This window comes from Mirounga leonina, unplaced genomic scaffold, assembly GCF_011800145.1.
Source record: "Mirounga leonina isolate KUSES-001 unplaced genomic scaffold, KU_Mleo_1.0 Mir_376, whole genome shotgun sequence".
Taxonomy (NCBI): Eukaryota; Metazoa; Chordata; class Mammalia; order Carnivora; family Phocidae; genus Mirounga; species Mirounga leonina.
This window is the reverse complement of record NW_023270718.1, coordinates 7,919,553-7,943,696: the sequence shown is the minus strand read 5'-3', so window position 1 is coordinate 7,943,696 and position 24,144 is coordinate 7,919,553. Positions and strand designations below refer to the sequence as shown.

Genomic DNA, 24,144 nt, shown 5'->3' with positions numbered 1-24,144 from the left:
AGATACAGTTCCAATGTGATGTGAACTCTTTTAAGGAAGAAAAATTTGTTCACATTATTATATTAGGCTATTAAAAAACAACAAAATGAGGGGCACCTGTGTGGCTCAGGCTCAGTTAAGGCTCCAACTCTTTGCTTCGGCTCAGGTCATGATCTCAGGCTTCTGGGACAGAGCAGGAAGTCTGCTTCCCCTCTCTCTCCCTCTGTCCCCCCCACCCCTGCCACGTTTTCTCTCTCTCAAATAAGTAAACAAATCTTAAAAAAAAAAAAAAAAAACTAAACAAAATGAAAAAAGAGAAAATTCTAACTTGAATCTCCTTTAAATGCATAATGTAAAGATATAAATACGACTTTAGCCATTTAAATTTAGCCAGTTAGCACTTAATATTAGCCAAATTCACTTTATTCCATTAATGAAAGATTCCATATTAGAACACTGATTAATGCGATACATCAAAATAACAGATTTAAAGAAAACATATTTGAGCACTGCAGATCCTTCAGTAAGATATCTGATAGTTAAATCATGCCAAATATGGCATTTGAAAAATTACTTTTCAGCAAGAAAATTTCAGCAAACATTATGATCAGCAGTCCACACTGGGAGCATTTTCATGAAAGTGAGGCTGAGACCAGAAGCCCAGTCAGGGCTCTCCCCATTCACCAAAGAATGCCTGAGTGGGGACCCAGAGGAAACAGGTAAAGGCAGAAACAAGACAAGGGAAGCAGGATTCACGGATGGCACGATGACATACCTGAAACAGCAGAGATTCTATTTTGACTGTTAGACTAATAAGAGCATTGAGAATGTCAGGGAGGGAGACCTTCCTTGCCCTGTGGTCCTTCTAGCTGGACTCAGAATCAAACTGACATGAGACAGATTAACAGGTGAATGTACGGGGAATCCACACAGACACCAAAGTCCAAAGACAAGGCACCACGAAGCTCACTTGAGCTAAGGAGAGGGGTAGGGGAGAAAACTCATTAGCAAGGTGAAAAGAGAGAAGTTTGGAAAAACAAGATTGTTCTATTATGCAGAGGAGGGGCCTCGGTTAATACTTGTCTTCCTGTTGCAGGCTCTCCTTTCCAATGTATACGGAGGCAGTTATGGGGGAAGCCGAGTGCCTTTCCTGCATCTGCTGGAAGATCCTGAGGGCAAAGCATCCTGGGGGAAACTGAAACTACCCCCTCAAGCAGTAAGGATGGCTGGGAGCCAGCAAGTCCCCACCGGTGATTGACTCACAGACACCATCGCTTCGACTTCCACTGCCTACCTGCACTACTCACCCACCCACCTTTGCCCTACATTTTCCTTAAAAACCTGGGAGTATTTTTAGCACTTTGGAGACAAGTCTTTGAGAGGCTTTTCTGCTGTCAGCCTCCCGGAAGTAAATCCCTTTCTCCTTTCGCCACCACTGGTTTCTCTGCCTTTGAATTTTGTCACTGGGCGTGGCGGAACCTGCTCTGTCTGGGACCCCAACAGACGCGGATCCCAGCCCTCAGCTGTGATGTGGGACCGAGGCAGAAGAGAAGTTAAAATTCCCTTACTCCCCTACAGCACACGGACGAGTCCTTGGAACAGGCAGAGTGACATTCCTCTAGGAACTCAGCTGCCCCATGTTACTTTGCTGAGGGCAAGAGGCAATCCTCGCCCGACCGCCTGGACCCTGTAAGTCTACTTTAACATATAAAGATTCCTTTGGAGACTTCCGTCATCTCTACCCCCGAGATACGTGCGGGCAATCGTCTTCCCAGGCATACGGCCCACCGATATACATCTGAAGGGTCTCACGACTCAGGTTTTATTAGGCGGTCCTAAGTGACCTTTTCCCAACAACAGCCAGCCCCCTCAAGGTCCCGGAAACCGTGCTTCTGAAATTCCTCAGACACTTAGGCTCCCCCTAACGCCCTCCCGACGTGGAAGTGTACAATGGGCACTCCTCGTGACCCCGGGGCATCTCTTTCTGCCCGTGGGTCCCGTCCCCGGGCTGTAATTAAACCACCTTCTTGCACCAAAGACCTGTCAAGAATGCTTTTTTGGGGCGCCTGGGTGGCTCAGTTGGTTAAGCGACTGCCTTCAGCTCAGGTCATGATCCCGGGGTCCTGGGATCGAGTCCCGCATCGGGCTCCCTGCTCTGCGGGAGGCCTGCTTCTCCCTCTCCCATTCCCCCTGCTTGTGTTCCCTCTCTCGCTGTGTCTCTGTCAGATAAATAAATAAAATCTTGGGGCGCCTGGGTGGCTCAGTCGTTAAGCGTCTGCCTTCAGCTCAGGTCATGATCCTGGAGTCCCGGGATCGAGTCCCGCATCGGGCTCCCTGCTTGGCGGGGAGTCTGCTTCTCCCTCTGACCCTCCCCCCTCTCATGCACTCTCTCTCTCAAATAAATAAATAAAATCTTTATTAAAAAAAAAAAAGATGGGGCACCTGGGTGGTTCAGTCGGTTAAGCAACTGCCTTCGGCTCAGGTCATGATCCCAGGGTCCTGGGATCGAGCCCCGCATCGGGCTCCCTGCTCGGCGGGAAGCCTGCTTCTCCCTCTCCCACCCCCCCTGCTTGTATTCCCTCTCTCACTGTGTCTCTCTGTCAAATAAATAAATGAAATCTTTAAAAAATAAAATAAATAAATGTTTTATGGGGCGCCTGGGTGGCTCAGTCGTTAAGCATCTGCCTTCAGCTCAGGTCATGATCCCGGGGTCCTGGGATGGAGCCCCACATCGGGCTCCCTGCTCCGCGGGAAGCCTGCTTCTCCCTCTCCCACTCCCCCTGCTTGTGTTCCCTCCCCCTGCTCGTGTTCCCTCTCTCGCTGTGTCTCTCTGTCAAATAAATAAATAAAATCTTAAAAAAAAAAAGAATGCTTTTTTGGCTGCGGGCGTGGAACCCAGCGCTCCCGCACGCGGCACCCCAGCCACACCACGACCAGCCAGGTCAGGAGATGAGGCTGGGGACGGAACAAACACGACTTTTCACGGGGCAGGAGCCGCTCACCTTCCGCAGAGGGAGCAACGGTGAAGAGCAGCCGGGGGTAAGGGGCGGTTGTGACGCTGTGGGGGCGGCGCCTCAGGCCACGATCGGGGAGGAAAGCCGGCAGGGGCCCGACACGCTCAGGGAGGGCGCCGCTGGACGGGCGAGAATCCCGGCGCCCAGAGGGGGCGTCCCACGGCCCCGGGTGCGTCAGGACGGCCGGCCAAGGGTCCCAGGCAGAAAAACGACGAGGCAGGCGGTGTCCCCACGCCAGAGGCCGAGAAGAAGCGGGGATGCCCCCCGGGCGATTTTAACCGGCAACGGACGCGGACCCCGGCCCTCGGATCGCGTCGCCGCGACGGGGCAGCTCGCCACCCGAGTCTGGCGGGGGCCTTAGGGTCCTAGCGACCCGCGCACCGGCGCACGGACGACTGCGGACTGAGGGGCCGCCGCGCTCGAGCCTGAACCGGAAAGACAGGGAGACTGCCACTTCTCTGGATCCGCTTCCGGGTCTGCCGGAAATGCGTAACGGCCGTGCTGGGCGGGGCGCGGGGGCGGGGCGGCGGCTGGGGCGGGGGCGGGGTCTGGGAGGAGTGGGCGGGGCATCGGCTCACCGTGGGCCCCGCCCCCGGGGCGTTTCTGGATCTGCCAGACCTAACTTGGTCTTCGGGTTTGGATCCTTAGTGCTTCCCCGGCGTAACGCGGAGCGTGGGTGCCTCCTGCCTGTTCTTCATAAATGTTTCCAGGATTTTGGGGAAAAGCTTACGGTGCTGGGGACGCTTAGAAGATGAGATGTTTTCCTCCTCCTGGGCTGGAAAGGGTTTGAGTCAGAAGCTGCCGTTGCTAGCGGTGGAGACGAGAGGGGGCGCTGGGACCTGGGCGGGGGTCGGTGTAGACCGTGGCTCCCCGCCGGGGATAAGCTGCAACCCAGACAGGGAGAACGGCTCGTTTAGGTGATGGAGGACTGGAGACGTCTGTCCAGGGGACACGAGCTGGAAGGGGACGTGCAAACCGTGCCCGTGCGGAATGTGAAGCTTTATACCCACTTGCACCAGAGCACAGCTTCTGTTCTTCACCACCCGCAGGGCAGATGAGCAACCAGGGGCTTCGGGTCCAGCAGCTTTAAAGGGAAAAGGATAGGTGGGTGGGTGGAGAGGAATCTGATAATTTAGCTCACTAATCTATTGCTTTAAAACATCAATTAGGGGCACCTGGGTGGCTGGTGGGTTGAGCGTGGGACTTGGGATTTCAGCTCAGGTCATGATCTCATGGATCCTGAGATTGAGCCCCTCGTAGGGCTCAGGGCTCAGCGGGGAGTCTGCTTGAGAGTCTTTCCCTCTGCCCCTCCTCCAACACACGCTCCCTCCTCTAAAATAAAGAAATCTTTTTAAAAAATCAATTAAAAAAAGATATTAGTTTCTTGGTTCATCTACAGTGTGTTGATCTATTTTTTTTTTTTTTTTAAGATTTTTATTTATTTGACAGAGAGAGACACAGCGAGAGAGGGAACACAAGCAGGGGGAGCGGGAGAGGGAGAAGCAGGCTTCCCGCTGAGCAGGGAGCCCGATGCGGGGCTCGATCCCAGGACTTTGGGATCATGACTCCAGCTGAAGGCAGACGCTTAACCGACTGAGCCACCCAGGTGCCCTGCCTTTGATATCTTGACTGCAGTTAAAGGAGGTCCAGAATTAGATGAATGTCTTCTAATGGTACCCAGTGGCTATTTGGCTCTAATTTGTGTCCATGGCTTCCCTCAGGCTGGATAAGCCACTGTACTCTGGGTTTTGCCTGGATGCACAGAGCATTATTAAAACCATTACCAACCCTGCCAACCTTCTAAATGTATTTTTATTTCTTTAATTAATTAATTTATTTGACAGAGAGCACAAGCAGGGGGAGCAGGAGAGGGGGAAGCAGGCTCCCCGCTGAGCAGGGAGCCTGATGTGGGGCTCCATCTCAGGACCCTTAGGTCATGACCCAAGCCGAAGGCAGATGCTCTAACAACTGAGCCACCCACGCACTCCTAAGCTTATGAATTTAAAACAATCGTGAACACATTCTTTGTCTCATAGGTATGGCCACCTAATTTTTTTTTCCCTCTTTGGGACTGGAGGTTGTTTGACACATGAAAGCTCTTAATAAGTACACAACCAAAGCCCTGAATGACACTCAAATAGCATTTCTCTACTAAATACTGAAGGAACACAAATGTATAAAGCAATTTTACAAAATAGAGAAGCGTAAGATGTTGTAATTGCTGCACAAATCACAAAAACAAAATGCTGTGTATACAGTCCAGATGACCACAAAAGTATTTCTGGGTTTCTAACAGACATGGACACTCACATTGGCACTTTAAACAATCCCTCTCTTTCCTTTAATGCTTAGGTAAGCTCCTGGAGTCAGAAGATTTTTGTCAACTATCAAAGGACTCTTACTAGGCATTTTGTTTTGTTATTCTAATCATGTTTTGCTGTTTTCTCCCATGTCTCCCCACTTGGTGCCAAGACTCCTTAACTGTCATAACTTCAAGCCCACAGATGGCCCTTTCCACTCAGGATATCTACACATGCAGTCTCCCTTGGATTCAGCTGCCTCTGTTTTCATAACTCATATCTATATAAGCCCCAACTGACCAACGTTGACCCATAGGTAGGGATATCTCTGTGTACCTATTCAGCAGGAAGAAGTTACAAAAGATGAGAACTTGCACTCTCAGCAACCTCAAAGATTTAAGGGTCGAGAAACTGTTGGGGGGGAGTGGCAGGAATGATGTGGGAAAAAAGGCAGAAGAAAAATTACTATATTTCCTTACTATCTACAGCCCATTGACAAGTCCTTGAAACAGGAAGAGTGACCTTCCTCCAGGGACTCAACTGCCTCCAACTTAATACTTTGCCAACGGCAAAGGCAATCTTATCCCAGCCCCCAGGATCCTCTAAGTCTCCTTTAACATATAAAAACTCCGTTGGAAACTTCCTTTATCTCTACCTGGCAAAATACATGTTGGCAATCAACCTCCGAACATAGGACCCCCCAATATACATCTGAAGGATCTCATGACTGAGTTTTTACTAAACAGTAATAAATGACCTTTCCTAAAAATAGGGGCGCCTGAGTGGCTCAGTTGGTTAAGCGACTGCCTTCAGCTCAGGTCATGATCCTGGAGTCCCTGGATCGAGTCCCGCATCGGGTTCCCTATTCGGCAGGGAATCTGCTTCTCCCTCTGACCCTCCCAACCCTCCCCCCTCTCATATGCTCTCTCTCTCAGTCTCTCTCTCTCAAATAAATAAATAAAATCTTTAAAAAAAAAAAAAAATACCTAGCTCCCTCAAGGTCCTGGAAACCCTGTTTCCAAAATACCTGGGAGGCTTAAGTTATCCTTAACCCCCTCCCAACTCCAAAGTATATAATGGGCCACTCTTCATGGCCCCAGTGCAGCTCTTTTTCTGCCCACAGGTCCTGTCCTGCTTTAACAAAACCACCTTTTTGCACCAAAGACCTCTCAAGAATTCTTTCTTGGCTATCATTTTGAACCCTAATGTCTTTTCTACATCATCTATTAAGAAGAGAGATGATACCAGAAATTAACTTTTCAGATCATAAAGAGTTGCCTGCATGGAGTGGTAAGCCGTTGTTTGACATACATTTCCTCTTTCCTGTGAATATATGTCCCTGCTTTGAAATTCTACATTCCTACTTACTCTGTCACAGTGGCATGTAAGCTTCAATCACCTGTCTTTGAGCCTCATGTCTTTCAGTTTCCCATAATTAAAATTCTGTTTTTTATCTTGTTAGACGTCTTGAATCATTTTAATTATTAGACTGGCCAAAGAATTGAGAATGGAGCAAGAAAAACAAATTTTCCTCTCCTAACATTCATTTCTGTTTTTTTATTTTTTTATTTTTTTTAAAAAAATATTTTATTTATATATTTGAGAGAGAGAGAATGAGAGAGAGCACAAGAGGAAGAAGGGTCAGAGGGAGAAGCAGACTCCCTGCCGAGCAGGGAGCCCGATGCGGGACTCGATCCAGGGACTCCAGGATCATGACCTGAGCTGAAGGCAGTCGCTTAACCAACTGAGCCACCCAGGCATCCTTAACGTTCATTTCTGTTGTATGAACTGACCTCCATGCTTTAGACCCAAAATATAATGTGAAGAGTTGGGGATAAGGAGGAACAGCAGCTTTATTGCTTTGCCAGCAAAGGAGGCTGCAGCAGGTCAGGGTCTTCAAAACTGCAAGCCCACCCAGAGGAAGGGGTTGGGCTTTTGTAGGGAAATACAGGATCTAGCCGGTTTCTACAGGAACTGTGTGTTGCCAACCCTGTTCATCACGTTGTCAGGGTGGAAGAAGGTTCCTGAAACAAAGGCTCCCTTCCCTCCTGAGAAAGGAAGTGGGAAGGATTTGCACAGGGGAGGTTTGGAGGGGAGAGGAATAACCTGAAACAATGCAGCCATTTGGATTTTTGTTCAACTTGATGCTTTTAAGTGGTTTCCATTTCAGTCACCAGGACAACTATAGGAAGACTACTTCATATTTCACAGTGAGAAACCACTCAGTATTTTCTAGAATGGGTAAAATAAAAAGGATAAAACACCAAATTTCAGGGAGAATGTTGAGGAATTCTCATATCTTTTTTTTTTTTTTTTAAAGATTTTATTTATTTGCGAGAGAGAGAATGAGAGACAGAGAGCATGAGAGGTAGGAGGGTCAGAGGGAGAAGCAGACTCCCTGCCGGGCAGGGAGCCCGATGCGGGACTCGATCCCGGGACTCCAGGATCATGACCTGAGCCGAAGGCAGTCGCTCAACCAACTGAGCCACCCAGGCGCCCCGAGGAATTCTCCTATCTTGCTGATGGTATGGTAAAAGTACATTCAGTTTGGAAAACCGTTTTGGAGTTACATATGAAAATAAACATTTACCTAATGAAAGGGAGCTTTTTGTCACCCTAAAATATGTCTCTGGCCTAAGGATTATATTAGGCTGGTATATTTTTTTTTTTTTTAAGATTTTATTTATTTGACAGAGACACAGAAAGGGAGGGAACACAAGCAGGGGGAGTGGGAGAGGGAGAAGCAGGCTTCCTGCCGAGCAGGGAGCCTGATGTGGGGCTCGATCCCTGGACCCTGGGGTCATGACCTGAGCCGAAGGCAGACGCTTAACAACTGAGCCACCCAGGCGCCCCTTATTTATTTATTTTTAAGATTTTTTTAAAATTTATTCATTTGACAGAGACAGACTCAGCGAGAGAGGGAACACAAGCAGGGGTAGTGGGAGAGGGAGAAGCAGGGAGCCTGATGCGGGGCTGGATCCCAGGACCCCGGGATCATGACCCGAGCGGAAGGCAGACGCTTAAGGACTGAGCCACGCAGGCGCCCCTAGACTGGTTATTTTAAATATCCATTAGATTAAGGTGCCTGGTCACCTCCCCAAATGCTTCCCAATAGGATCACGTGTGGAATTTCAAAAAGGATCACATCTGCTGCCCTCCCCCTCAGATTCTGTCAATTGGTTTGGCTGAAAACTACAGTGTTGTGTTAATTAAGGGCTCCAGGTGATTCTAAGTGAGGCCAGGTTTAAGCACAAGGACTCGAGGTGAGAGCGGGCTCTGGCTCAAGGAGAGGTAACAGGGTCTCCGCTACGTGAGTCTGGGAGGGTCAGGTCCTTGGAGCAGAGGGTTCCTAGGCTGTAGATGAATTTGTGGGTGCCTGTGGGAGGGGAGGCCCCCTGAAAGCAAAGAAGGAAAAGTCAAGGATTAGTCTCCCAGTAGGAGCTCAGAGTTTTTGAACAGCTCCTGACACAAAGGACTAGGAAGTTGGGCTTTTTCTGCGTTTCAGGGTCCTGCCTTCAGGGAAGCAGTTTCAGGTGAAGAGGCTCTGTTGTTGGCTTTAAGGGCATTTTCTCCTGATGTTGCTGTGATTTCTCCACAAATAACTTGTGAGAAAGAAATCTAGAGGACGAGGTGAAAGAAGAAATGGCCAGTTCTCAGGTAAGCTTGGTGTTCCAGGAGAGGCCATGTCATGTTTTTCTCCTGAAATTCCTTGCATTTAGAAATTGCCTATGTTAATTCCTGTAGTTCTGATGTTTCCCCCTTATGTTTTCACCTATTTTTAAGATCTTTTCAGAAATGATACTCAAGGTGAGGTCTTCAGAACACTTCTCTATATCCCAGAGCCTTCTCTCCTGTGTCTCCAACCTGGCTTATAATAGGGCATCAACAGTTGTTACTTTGAATTAAAGTCCTCCAAGTATTGAAAATATTTTCTTGGTGACAGATCCACAGGGGAAGGCATTGAGTCTTAAGATTCCTATTGCTGATGAGGTTTGTTCCTGGGATATCAGTGAAGGAAAACATTTCTAATTTAGGTCCCATGTGGTTACTTTATCAGCTCTGTGTAGACCAGGGGTAAGAAAATTAAGAAATAGGGCGCCTGGGTGGCTCAGTCGGTTAAGCGACTGCCTCCGGCTCAGGTCATGATCCTGGAGTCCCAGGATCGAGTCCCGCATCGGGCTCCCTGCTCGGCAGGGAGTCTGCTTCTCCCTCTGACCCTCCTCCCTCTCCTGCTCTCTGTCTCTCATTCTCTCTCTCTCTCAAATAAATAAATAAAATCTTAAAAAAAAAAAAAAAAAAAGAAAATTAAGAAATAAACCCGATGAATTTGAGGTCCAGAATAACTCCAAAAGTTCTCTGAAAGAAAAGTGGGGCGGGGGGGGGGTGCTTGAGATTTGCTCTTTAGAATGTGAAACAGATATTCTACTTAAAATAACCCTAGAGGGGGAGCTGGGGGGCTCAGTTGAGGAAGCCTCAAGACTGTTGATTTCAGCTCAGGTCATGGTCTCAGTCCTAGAATGGAGCTCTTCCTTTGGCTCCATGCTCAGAGGGGAGTCAGCTTGAGATTCTCTCCCTCTCCCTCTACCCCTCCCCTGCACTAAAATATAAATAAATCTTTAAATAAAATACACTGGCTATTACAGGACATGGAAACTGGTGTCTAAATGTGGTGTCTCTGCCAGTCAGATGGGGACCCCAAACGTGGGTCCATGATTGGGTGGAAGTCAAGTGGGAATTGAAAAGAATTCACCTGAGGCAGAACCACGCTGTTAGAAGTTTCCTGAATACACTGCGAGAGAGCACCAGGCAGGACAGCCGAGGAGCGGCTGTCTGCAAGGAGCAGTGGGTGGGATGGGGGCTCTTTTAAAAGCAGGAAGGTGAGAAATTATGGGGATTTACCGAATTTTCCCTTCCCTTTTCTGGTCACTGAACCTGGTTGTCAGTAGCCCGTTGGTTAATGGGCCTATGGCTATCTTGAGGTGGGTCATCTGTTGGGCCAGTCTCTGTTCAGCCAAGGGGTCACTGTGGGCTCTTGCCTAAAAGCAGCCTCTATAGAAACTATGGGTGATTGAACTGTATATATATCCACTGTATTTTCATAATTAGATTTATATTCTGAATTCCTGTTTTCAGACAACAAGGAAACACCAGTGATGGTGTGTCCTTGATGTGCCTTAGGCACTGATAACAGTTTATTTCCATACAACTGATGCTAACTGCTTTTATTGTCTTGGTGCTCTTTGTCAGATTCCTCCCCTGCAATGTTCATATTTCCCCTCTTAGTCATTTGTAAGGAACTTGGATGTACTCAGCAATATGCAGAGACCATCACAGTTCAACTGGAAACTTCTTTGTTCTGAGCTACTCTTGTAGTTTTTTTGTTTTTTTTTTTTTTAAGATTGATTTTTAGAGAGAGCACATGAGTGGTGGTGCAGGGGGACAGGGAGAAGTAGACTCCCCACTGAGCGGGGAGCACAATATGGGGCTCCATCCCAGGACCCTGGAAACAGGACCTGAGCTGAAGGCAGATACTTAACCAAGTGCCCTTGCTTCTAGTTTCTGAGGAAGAGAACAAAGTCAAAAGAACTGTGGATAAAATTAAATTTCCCTCAACTTGCAGCCCGTTGATAAATACTTGAGACAGACAGAGTATGACGTTCTTCATGGAATTCACAACTGTCTTAATGTTTTATTAGAGGGGAAAAGCAACCTTAGCTTGACAATAACCAGAGCTCTGGGATTCTGTTAAGTCCTCTTTAACATAAAAAAATGCCCTTGGAATCTTCTTTATCTTTCCCCCCAAATATGTTGGCCATCCTCTCCGCATAGCACCCACTGATACATATCTGAAGGGTCTTAGGTTTTTTACTCGACCATAGTTAAGTGACCTTATCACACCAGGGAGGCCCTCAAGGTCCTGGAAACCTTGCTTTCAGATTCCATAGAGATTGCTGCTATTGCTCACCCACTCACCATTTGTAAATATAGGATAAATTACTGCTCACAACCCCAGTGCAGCTCTTTTGACCCGTGGGTCCTGTTCCTGTGCTTCAGTAAGACCACATTTTTTTGTACCAAAGACATCTCAGTAATTCTTCATCATTCACTTCTGAACCCCAGCATTTCACATCAAAAACATCTCAAGAATTCTTCCTTGGGGTGCCTGGGTGGCTCAGTCATTAAGCGTCTGCCTTCGGCTCGGGTCATGATCCCGGGGTCCTGGGGATCCCCCTCCCTGCTCCGCGGGAAGCCTGCTTCTCCCTCTCCCACTCCCCCTGCTTGTGTTCCCTCTCTCACTGTCAAATGAATGGATAAAATCTTAAAAAAAAAAAAAAAAAAAATTCTTTCTTGACCATTGGCTCCTATCCCACATCCCATCAATTTCCACTGGACAATGAGGACTCTCACCTTGGTGAAGTTGATACATTTGACTTCTGGGAGTGGAGGTTCTCAGTCAGCCAGCACTCTGTCCCAAGGGTCTTTCTTTTATTCCACACTCATGTCACAGAGCAAGGAAAGTCAGGTCTTGGGTCTAACTGATGACATTAACTCCCTTCTCTTTCATCTTAGGGACCATTGTGAACTCTGCCTATGACTACTTGGTGACTGTGGTATTTATTGCAGGGACTGCTGACATTCAGGGATGTGGCCATAGAATTCTCTCAGGAGGAGTGGGGATGCCTGACCCACACTCAGCGGGAATCGTACAGGGATGTGATGTTAGAAAACTACAGACACCTCCTCTTCTTGGGTGAGGATGACTCCTTCCAGATTTCCCAAACCACAACTAAGTGTTTTCTTCCTTCCTGTGAAGACTGTCTCTTGGAAGATTCCTCCGTGAATGACTGGAATTCAGATCTAGGCAGCAAGGGAAATGAGGGGTTTGTAGATGTAGAGAAAAATGTTCATGATGTTTCCTTTTCAGCTTTAGCTTCCCCTTCCTTAAGGTAACATCATCACTTCTGTAGATTACTGGCAATTCTAAACACTGAGTGGCATAAAATGGTACTGCTAACATTTTTTTTTTTTTTTTTAAGATTTTAATTATTTGAGAGAGAGCATGAGTGGGGTGAGGGGCAGAAGGAGAAGCATACTCCCCACTTATCAGGGAGCCGGATGCAGGGCTGAATCCTGGGACTCCGGGATCATGACCTGAGCTGAAGGCAGACCCTTAACCGACTGAGCCACTCAGGTGCCCCGGCACTGCTCACATCTTAAGCTAAGCTTAAATTTCCACTCCTTATTATTGTGTCTACTACTTGGAAGTGGAGGTCAGAATGTGAATATTGGAAATCCATTCTTCGTGTTCTAAAGGGGCTATTTGGCGACAACATTTGGGAAATTATTTTCTAGAATTTTACAATGTCTTCTCTACTGAGCACAATCATGATTGAAAGTTGAATCCCCAGCAGTATTCATTTTCTTTTTATCTAATAAACAGGTCTCATTGTGTCAAAGCCAGACCTGATCATCTTTTTGGAGCAAAAGAGGGAGCTCTGGGATGTGAAGAGAAAGGAGACAGTAACCTTCCATCCAGGTAGGTGGGAATGAAGGAGGCAGATGACAGAGGTGAGGTTTAAATGTAAAGGTGGAAGATCGACCTTAAACTGTGGTTCGAGTAGCTCTCCTTGGATGGAAATGCGTTTGGGAAGCCTGTCACACATGTTCTGGGCATTTATCATGTCTGCGTTTTTGTAATTTCCCAGTTTAAGAAAGTGGAGTGACTACTTTAAAACGCATGATACCTTCCTCTCTGTCTTCAGCTCTGGAGTCTCTTCATTGTTTGAGCAAGTGCTCACGTTTTGTCTGAGCAGCCAGCACACTGCATCCAGAGGGTGCTCTCATTCCGTCTGTTTTCTGTGTCAGGCAGGTGAAAGAAGCCAGATCATTCAATATTCAGGTCACTCATTTGTTTCTCTTTTGAGGAGAGGTAGGAGTTTACTCACAGTGTTGCCATGGAGTGTCAGAGGGTGAACAGCTGTTGTGAGAAAGTGTCACAAATGCTCGCTGTCTCCGATGTGCCTCTTGTTCATTTGTATTGTCTGGAGATGCTGTGTTCTCCTAACTGACTTCTGGAACATTCTAAAAGGTAATTTGGTCCATTTTTGTCTCCATGGGGGAGCAAAGTCCTGGTGGTTCCTATTTCTCCATTCTGTTGCTGTCCTAGGATGGCTATTAATTTGGTATGCATGTGAATGTAGTAAGTGAGATATCTTGTTTTTCATCTGTTCATGGTGTCTTTCTTTAACACCCCAAGCTTGTTGGCAAAGACCAGCAAAGAAGATTGACTGCATAGAGTGATAGGGGAAGATGTGGCAGCAGTGGACCTGAGTATTTATACTTAATGAATGACTGGGAAGGGGATGGAGCTAGTGAAGGGCAAGAAGGATGCTATGATGTATATAACCAGACTGGGACAATTAACCGTAATTAAATCCTTACTGCCAGAAGAGAGCAAGGATATGAAACATTTGGGGGGAAACCCCACCTTAAGTCAGTTATATTTGCAGAACAATGTCATTCATCCCAAGGGCCCAAATCCATTAAAAAAATATATATATAGGGGCGCCTGGGTGGCTCAGTTGGTTAAGCGACTGCCTTCGGCTCAGGACATGATCCCAGGGTCCTGGGATCGAGTCCCACATCGGGCTCCCTGCTCTGCGGGAAGCCTGCTTCTCCCTCTGACCCTCTCCTCTCTCATGCTGTTTCTCGCTCGCTCTCCAATAAATAAATAAATAAAATCTTAAAAAAAAAAAAAAATATATATATATTCTGAAAGGACCTTTTGAAGTTTTGGAAAGTCACCTAGTCCATGCTGAAAGTAATCCTTCAAAGCATTTCAAATGTGAGATTGTATTAATCATTCACAGAAACATTTCTGAAAGTTAGATATTTAAACGTGAAGATAAAAATTCTAAATGTGATTGACTGGAGAAGTCCTTTTTCAGAAAGTTCATTGTTCTCCCACCAACACATAATCCCTCCTTGTTCCAAAGTCTCTAATTTTGATAAACATAGGAGGGCCTTTATTGAAACATTACTGTTCAATAGTTATCACATAATACTTAACTTGGAGCAAGTTTTCGTGTGTTGTGAACTTAGGAAGATCTTTACCGAGGACTCTATCTTTCATAATTACAGAGGTATTTATAATGGAGACAGAACTTACCAATGCAATGGATCTAGGAAAAAACTTAACCAAGGGTCAAATCCCAGTAATCCTCAGAGAACTTAGTCTTCAGAGAACCAGTATCAAAGTAATAAATGTGGGAAAGACGTACGAAAGCGCAAATCTCATTGTACATCATTTTATCCTCACTGGAGAGAGTACTTAGAAATGTAGTAATTGCAGCATAGCTTTTGACTTATATTCAAAACCTCAACAGCAGAGATTCTGTAATAGGAAGAAACCTTACAAGTGTATAAAGCCTTTAACTACCACTCAAAACTCACCAAGCTAAGGTAAGATACAGTGGGGAGAAGGCTGACAAATGTAAAATGCGACAATGCCTTTAAGCAGAACTACCAACTTTGTGAACAGCAGATGCATAGTAGAGAGAAGCCCTTAAATGTAAAGAATGAGGCAGGGTATTTAATTCATAAGCAAAACTATTCAACCTGAGATAATATATCCTGTGGAGATAGCTTACAGTTGTCCAGAATAGTGGCAAAGTCCTGGAACTGCACCCTTAGTGAACATCAGACGAAGCATACTGTATAGAAACCCTAGAAATGTAAAATTAATGCAAGACTTTTGGTTTTAATACACACTTCAGAAAAAAAAAGTTATTTATGTCTTTAATGATTTTATCCTTTATAACTGGCAAACTGTGTAATGGAAAGGCAAATCTTAACACCAAAAAATTGGCAGCAGAAAGCAGTAAGTCAATACCACTTTTCAGACATAATTCAAAATCAGAGTATTTTTTTTAAGATCTTATTTATTTATTTGACAGAGAGAGACACAGCGAGAGAGGGAACACAAGCAGGGGGAGTGGGAGAGGGAGAAGCAGGCTTCCCGCCGAGCAGGGAGCCCGATGCAGGGCTCGATCCCAGGACCCCAGGATCATGACCTGAGCCGAAGGCAGACGCTCAAGGACTGAGCCACCCAGGCGCCCCACATTCTGAATTTTAAATACTTTGCCAGTTGGGTTTTAAGGAGAATACAGTGGTGGTTTATTAAAAGTTGGATGGGGGTACCTGGGTGGCTCAGTTGGTTAAGCATCTGCCTTCGGCTCAGGTCATGATCCCAGCGTCCTGGGATCGAGCCCCACATCAGGCTCTCTGCTCAGCGGGGATTCTGCTTCTCCCTCTGCCTTTGATCTGCCTACTTGTGCTCTCTCTCTCTCTGTCCAATAAGTAAATCTTAAAAAAAAAAAAAAAAAAAAAAAAAAGCTGGATGCATCTTCACTATAGGAATTGTTACAAGTCAAGAATATTAGTTTATGCAGTTAAAATAATAAAAATTTCACAGACAACTGAGAAAAGTATAGCTGACTCTTCCGTAAAAGGGTGTAAAATCATTGTAAATCCACATTTACTCAATGAAGACCCTCAGTTTGAAAAGCATGGAAACTACAACTCACAGATCATTGTATCAGAAGAACAAGAATGGTCCTTCCTTGAGTGACTGTCATGGTATTTTTTTATTTTATTTTATTTTTTTTTAAGATTTTATTTATTTGCAAGAGAGACAATGAGAGACAGAGAGTATGAGAGGGAGGAGGGTCAGGGGGAGAAGCAGACTCCCCGCTGAGCAGGGAGCCCGATGTGGGACTCGATCCCGGGACTCCAGGATCATGACCTGAGCCGAAGGCAGTCGCTTAACCAACTGAGCCACCCAGGTGCCCCTGTCATGGTATTTTGACCAATGATCATACAGTGATTTTGCAGTGGTTTGTTTAGAGTGTTTCAACTTTATGTATTTGAATTAATAACACTAAATGGATTTTAATGTGTTAACACTGATGTGTAATAAACAGTGATCCTGCACCAACCTTAGCCTGCCCCAATTTCATCAAGGTTGCAGGTAAACAGACAGTAACACAAAGTACACTTGACCCTTGAGCAACATGTTTAACTGTGTGGGTTCCCTTATAGTCAGATTTATTTATAGTACAGTACTATAACTGTATTTCTCTTCCTCTTGATTTCCTTAACATTTCCTTTTCTGGAGCTTCCTTTACTGTAGGAATACCATATATAACATAGGTAACATAAAATATGGGTTAAGTGACTGCTATAGGTAAGGTTTCTTTTCAGCAGTTGATTAAAATTAACCATTGGAGAATGGAAGTTACACATGGGTTTTTTCTTTCTTTTTTTTTTAAGATTTTATTTATTTGGGGGCACCTGGGTGGCTCAGTCGTTGGGCGTCTGCCTTCGGCTCAGGTCATGATCCCAGGGTCCTGGGATCGAGTCCAGCATCGGGCTCCCTGCTCGGCGGGGAGCCTGCTTCTCCCTCTCCCACTCCCCTTGCTTGTGTAAAAAAAAAAAAAAGATTTTATTTATTTGACAGAGAGCGACACAGTGAGAGAGGGAACCCAAGCATGGGGAGTGGGAGAGGGAGAAGCGGGCTTCCCGCGGAGCAGGGAGCCCGATGCGGGACTCGATCCCAGGACCCTGGGATGATGACCTGAGCTGAAGGCAGATGCTTAACGACTGAGCCACCCAGGCGCCCCTACATATGGGTTTTCAACTGCATGGGTGGTGGGTACACCGAACCCCTGCATTATTCAAGAGTCACTTGTACTTGTTAAAGCATTGGGATGATATCACTAATAATTTTTCTTCCCAGTGGCCCTAAACCTTGAATTATTTGTGATTAATTTTCCCCCAAGTTTCTGTATTCTATCTTTTCTTTTTGAAACTGCTGGGACATTAGGGTGCTTTTAATGATGATGATAGAGTAGTAGTATGGATACTGTGAGTAACAAATGGGTGATACTACTGACTTGGAATCCAGTTTCTATAACCAGACTGCCTGCAGGGAATTTGAAATAACTGTAGCTCCACCCATTAGCAAATACACTAGATAACAGCCCCTATAGTCACAAGCAAAGGTAATTTCCTGATCTGACTTCCCCAGTAGCCTCTTTGAAAGTGTCCGATCCCAGTGTATTTATCAAGAGCATCCCTTAGAGAAGACCCCTGCAGTGTTGACCATCTTCATCCACTCATTCTGGTTTGAATTGTGCATTCTAGACTTGGCCCAGAAGGTGAACAGCACTCCTACCAGGAACCCTAAAAAGACATCTACTCCAGTTCCTGCCACACTCTCTGCCTGCACTCAGTCTTGACCTCTTCATGTTGTCCCTCAAGGCATATTGGGTACATCCTCCAGGATCTATGAGTAGTAAACTTTATTTCAATTTCTTTGTTTCTTTTTGTTGAACCATGGCTCACCATCTAATACCCAGGTGTTCTGCCTAACTACTGCTAATTGAACAAAGTCACTACAAATATAATTAGAAGCCATATCTACAGAATTCTTAATCACTATAAAATTTTACCCTAGATTTTTCTTTCCTCCTGTTTTTTTTGTTTGTTTTGTTTTTGGGGTTTCTTTCTTTTTTCTTTTTTTTTTTTTTAGCATACAGAACACAGTTTTATGGTTTAGATATTGACAGAAAGGAATATATTACATTAAGCTAAAGATAGATTTTGGAGTAACAGAAATAACTAGGAAGGAGTATGAGTGTGCTTATGTATTTATGTGTATGTGTATTTATATCTTCAGAAGGAAAGGGAATATGGGATCAAGAGATAATTTGCAAATTTCAAGTTGATAATTTCCTAGCAAAGGGAAATGTTATAGATTATTTAGTGGGAATAATTTTCTCTACAGTATATAGAATTTATTTCTCCTAAATACACCCTGTATCTTGGCGTGAGGATCTCCCCATGCAAATCCTATCCTGTCTACCTGCCTATTACTCATGTAGGATCTAGTGTTTCCCTTGTTCCAGTATTCAGGACCTATTGCTTATATGCCTTGATCAGGGATTTTAAGAATAGTTTGCACGAAATGACGTGTTCAAAAATTGATTTGAATGGGGGAGTAATTCTACAGTAAGCATATTAAATTCCATGTAGTTCAATTAATTGTATTTACTCCTTCCTTCTTGATGGGAGGACACTCAGTAAGATTTCTTTAATTATGTTATTTTCCCATCTTGGAAGTGACATCCAAGTTCCTCACTTTACTATAAGTCTGATTAGGTGAAAACGTGGAGACTTCATGAGTCATAGGTTGTTTTACATTTATTTGAAGGGACTAAGCATGGGACAGGGCTGGGTGCTGAGTAGATGTTCTAGCTTAGGAAGAAAACAATCTTCTATTCAGAATGATGAAGTAGCCCAAGGTAAGAGGTAAACACATCTAGGCTGACGTATTGGCATGAATTTTCATGTGGGGAGAGGACCCCTGTCCAAGGCTGCACTACTGACTGAATCTAGAAAGATAAGGTTTTGTTGTTTTTTTTTTAAAGATTTTATTTATTTGAGAGAGAGAATGAGACAGAGAGAGCACGAGATGGGGGAGGGTCAGAGGGAGAAGCAGGTTCCCCGCCGAGCAGGGAGCCCGATGCGGGACTTGATCCCGGGACTCCAGGATCATGACCTGAGCCGAAGGCAGTCACCCAACCAACTGAGCCACCCAGGTGCCCTATTTTTTTTTTTTTTAATATTTTATTTATTTATTTGACAGGGAGAGAGAGACAGCGAGATAGGGAACACAAGCAGGGAGAGTGGGAGAGGGAGAAGCAGGCTCCCCGCAGAGCAGGGAGCCCGATGCGGGGCTCGATCCCAGGACCCTGGGATCATGACCTGAGCCAAAGGCAGACGCTTAACGACTGAGCCACCCAGGTGCCCTAGTGAATCTTTTAGATTTGTTTTTTCATGAAAAAGGTAGTCCACAAGTTATGTTTCATGCTGAATCCTCTATTATTATTATTATTATTTTAAAGATTTTACTTATTTAGGGGGGAGGGGCACAGGGAATTTTTAAAGAAAAAAAAAAAAGATTTTACTTATTTATTTGACAGAGTTTGCGAGAGAGGGAACACAAGCAGGGGGAGTGGAAGAGGGAGAAGCAGGCTTCTCGCGAGCAGGGAGCCCGATGCGGGGCTCGATCCCAGGACCCTGGGATCATGACCTGAGCTGAAGGCAGACGCCTAAGACTGAGCCACCCAGGCGCCCCTGAATCCTCTATTTGAATGTGAATATTGAACCTTGGAAAACAACCGAAATCCTGTATGTATGTGAAAATTGGAAGGACCTGGTCCCATTTAATTGGAATCCTGCAGAATTTCTCACTCTTGTGTCTGTACCTCTTCCTTTACTGAAATGGCATGAAGGCAAGTTTGAGAGGTTTTATTCTCCGTCATCTCAGTGTACCCAATGTTTGTCATTCCTTCTAGAGGTATCCCAGGGACCATAGCAACTTCTAGTTTAAAACATTTGCAATCATTTCAGACGTAAACTTATTCTCTGTGATCACAGAGGGCCAGACATAAGTCCACTGACAACTGTGGTACCCTGAGTGGTTTCCTAATGTATGCTGGCAATTCCGTGGTTAGGTAGGGCCAGAGGGATATTCAGACTTTGGCAGGATGAAGGCCATTCTCTTTTTTTTTTTCCTTTTTTTTTTTTATTCTTATGTTAATCCCCATACATTACATCATTAGTTTTAGATGAAGTGTTCCATGATTCATTGTTTGTGTATAACACCCAGTGCTCCATGCAGAATGTGCCCTCCTCAATACCCACCACCAGGCTAACCCATGAAGGCCATTCTCTTTTGCTGGCCAGTACCATGGGCTAGGCCTGAGACTGCCAAGATTCACTATTCAAGCTCCCTGCTCATGCAGAGAGAGGTCATGATCAACACATGGACAATGCTGCTGGCTTGGCGCTGTCCCCATAGGCCTATAAGATAGGCTTGATGGTTGCCCAGGGCCTTTGTTCAGGCTTCCGGGTGCAGTGGGAGTGGAGGCTATGCTCAGCAGTGGTAAGTGACTTCGAACTTGCATACCTACCCAGACAGAACCATAGAATGCTCTCCATGCTCTAGTTCAAACTATTGGCTGGAGACCCAAGTCAGGCACAGTTGCTGACAAATCTCCTTAACCATCTCCACTCTGCAAGTGGGCAGATTCCTGGGGATCTCTTGTTCGGTGTGAAGTACAAGGTGGAACACCATCTGGTCCAATAGTTCTAAGATCTGAGCACTGGTTGCTGTAAGCCCTACCCACCTTCTCCATGTCTATAGGATCCCCAGCGGTCCAGCACCACAGATTTCCAGTGGGATCCCCATAGGTGAGATCTCACTGGGCCACCCAGTATGTGGCTTGCCATTTAGGGAATATTGGATACCTACCATGTCTTCCCTTTTTATTGGTGGAGCAATTGTAGTTCCTGCTGGACCCTCGTAGTGCACTGTGCCATTCCCGTGGTAGATGCATTGTGACCAACGTGGTATTGCTCTTCTTTACCCTTCTAATGTCCTTCTTGTTCTCAATGCTCCAGGGATGCTTCAGCCTAACCCCTGAGTACTGAGAGTTATCCATTGATGACTTAGGTGAATAGTTGCTAGTTGAGCTTATTTTCAAAAGTACTGACGTGGGAACTACTTTTTCACTATCTTGATTAGTTCATCCCTCTGTGATGAATGGTTTTATATCTCACAGCCTAAAAAATAAATGTTTCCCTACGTACATGTATTTGTGTGTGTGTGTGTGTGTGTGTGTGTGTGTGAGAATGAATATGGACAGATGTTTGCTTTCCATGAAATAGAATATTTAAATAGGGCGCCTGGGTGGCTCAGTTGGTTGAGCGACTGCCTTCGGCTCAGGTCATGATCCTGGAGTCCCTGGATCGAGTCCCGCATCGGGCTCCCTGCTCAGCAAGGAGCCTGCTTCTCCCTCTGACCCTCCCCCCTCTCATGTACTCTCTCTCTCTCTCATTCTCGCTCTCTCAAATAAATAAATAAATCTTAAAAAAAAAAGAATATTTAAATAATGTAACTTTTGATATTGAAAAATAACACTATTAATAACTGAAAATTCCTTTGTTAAAGATTATTTTATATGTTATTTATATTGCCATGCTGGTTATTTGATTGGTTTTCACTACAGGGGTTGTTTTTTGTTTTGTTTTTTGATTTTTATCCTCCTGTTTTAGTTACAGGTCTAGGATAATTCCAGTGGCATATACTCAAGCAAAGTTTACTGTTACCAGGAACATTTGGTTTATTTATGTTTACTATTTGAATGGAGATGTTGGGATTTTTTCACATCTCTGTAAGCTAATGAGATCACGAAACAGAGTATTGTCCTCTGAAATTCCCCTTGAGCTCCTTAGTAACTTTCCCCAAAACTCAGTACTCTTGTCATGTAAGGTAAAGAGATTGCTGTGTGCATTTTTGTACTTTATATAAATGTAATCAGGAAATGGTACTCTTCTATGCTCAGAGTCTCACAGATAGGACATAAACCCACTGCACGTGCAGCATCTCCCTGGGTCAGTTGGGGGTGGGCAGTTGGCAAGTGAAATTAGTGTGATGAAGGAGTTTATGATGTTTGCTATGTCAGGAGCCATAAGATCCTTGGACTTTGACCTGGGAACCTCCTGTCTTCTGCCAGGATTGAAAAATTGTTACAGGCCAACTGGTCACATTATAGAATGTGTGTAATCTTGGAATTTTTATAGTTCCTGAGATTATCCATGGACTTTATTCAAAACAAAACAGATATTGGGTCTGTTTCTGCTCCTGTTAATTTGTTTTGTTGTTTTGACTGCACATATAAGTGAATACGTGTGATAATTTATCGTTCTCTGGCTTATTTCCCATATAAGTCTGGGTCTATCCACAGTGTCAGAAATGGCAAGAAACAATGAAAAAAAGAAACTGATCCTTAAATACAATGAATAACCTGATTGTTACCAGTGTGGAATGGAGAAGGATGTTGGGCAAAATGTGGAAATTGGAATGAGAAGTACAGGCTTCTAGTTACAGAATTAATAAGTCACGGGGGTAAAAGATACAACATAGGAAATACATTCAATGGTATTATGATGGCATTTTATGGTAACCGATGGTAGCTCACTTGTAGTGAGCATAGTAGAACCTATGTAGTAGTCAAATCCCCATATTGTACACCTGAACTAATTTAACATTGTATGTCAAGTATACTTTGATAGAAAAGAAAGCAAAATAGATACCGATGTGCATATCCCTATATAGGTTATACTACTTTTTTAGGAAGTTGCACGTAAAGAAAGCTAACCTACTGTCCAAATGAAGCTAATCCTATGTATTCATACTAATTAAAGACTTAGGGGGGCACCTGGGTGGCTCAGTTGGTTAAGCGACTGCCTTCAGCTTAGGTCATGATCCTGGAGTCCCGGGATCGAGTCTCGCGTCGGGCTCCCTGCTCAGCGGGGAGTCTGCTTCTCCCTCTGACCCTCCCCCCTCTCATGCTCTTTCTATCTCATTGTCTCTCTCAAATAAATAAATAAAATCTTAAAAAAAAAAAAAAGACTTAGGAAAGCAAATTGATGTGTATCACATTGGAGATAAAAGTTCATTGTTGAAAGGAGAGGGCACGGGAAAGAGGAGAGTTTGCCCAGCATAGTGAGGAAGTGGAAAGGAAGACACAGAAGAGCCTGTGGTCCTCATAGGCTGAGAAGCCCGGGAGGTACATGGAAGAACAGTCATTTCTGTCTTCGTTTAAAGATTTTTTTTTTTTTTGAGACAGAGAGAACGAGAGAGAGAGCACACATGAGAGAGGGGAAGGTCAGAGGGAGAAGCAGTTTCCTTGCTGAGCAGGGAGCCCGATGCGGGACTCGATCCAGGGACTCCGGGATCGTGACCTGAGCCGAAAGCAGTCGCTTAACCAACTGAGCCCACCCAGGTGCCCCATTTCTGTCTTCTTAAATAGTTCCTTGTAGTGTGCTCTCTCTCTCTCTCACAGCTTTCACCATTCACATGTATGTAGTAATGGCCACATGTCTCATGAAGACTTTTCTGTATAGGCAGATTCAGTTGGGGTTACCAGAAGCCCGAGTTGAAAACAGAAGAGATCCTGTAGTTTGAAGGCACAAGAATTAGTAAAAGTGTAGGGAAAACTTGATATTTATGAAGACTACCGGAATCCGTGGGGTCCAAGCTAAGAATTCCAGCCTTGCAACCAGAAGCAGATTGTACTTGAATTACTTATCAAAGAGGGAGCTATTTCCAGGAATATGTTTTTCATGGTGACTTGAAGAAGGATAGATAAAAGGAAATCCAGAGAAGAGTGAGTGGTCAAGTTTGTTGTGCAGGGGTGGAGTTAGCTTGAATGAAAAGTGAAGGGAGGGAAGGCCTCCAGACTCACCTCTTTTATCCTCTTCCCCATGTTTAGGAACCCTTTGAAACTTTTCATCTTCTGTGATACAGGCCTGGAATTCAGTTTGGGGCGTATATTCTGAAAGTTTGACATCAGTTGCACATGTGTGAAATGTAGAAACTCAGACCCCACCCAAATATCAAAATCCGAATACGAATTTTAACAAGGTTTTCAGTTCATTGTCCTACACAGTAACATTGGAGAAGGACACATCTATCTCACCTACACACTTCCATTGTTCTATTCCTGTTTTTGTGTCTGTAGGACATTATTTTGATGCCTGTGCCTTAAATCAGGAAGTGAGCTCTTCATTTTCCCCAGATTATTATGGTATGTGTTATCCTGTGACATCCATGTAAAGTTAGGGTGGATTTTAATCTTTTTGCAAAAATGGCATTGGAATTTTGGTAGACATTGCATTAAATACTTTAAGTTTTATTGTATTCCATTTATAAGTATTCC

The 24,144-nt window shown here is 44.8% G+C and overlaps 1 protein-coding gene across 1 annotated transcript; it reads left to right on the top strand.

Moving 5' to 3' along the window:
- The first annotated feature begins 8,472 nt into the window (after positions 1-8,472).
- LOC117997917 (zinc finger protein 679-like) lies at positions 8,473-12,844 on the top strand. The gene is made up of 3 exons (XM_034986466.1): positions 8,473-8,950; positions 11,918-12,044; positions 12,735-12,844. The coding sequence occupies exons 1-3, from the start codon at positions 8,936-8,938 to the stop codon at positions 12,842-12,844; spliced, it is 252 nt and encodes an 83-aa protein (XP_034842357.1). The 5' UTR covers positions 8,473-8,935.
- The last annotated feature ends 11,300 nt before the right edge of the window (positions 12,845-24,144 follow it).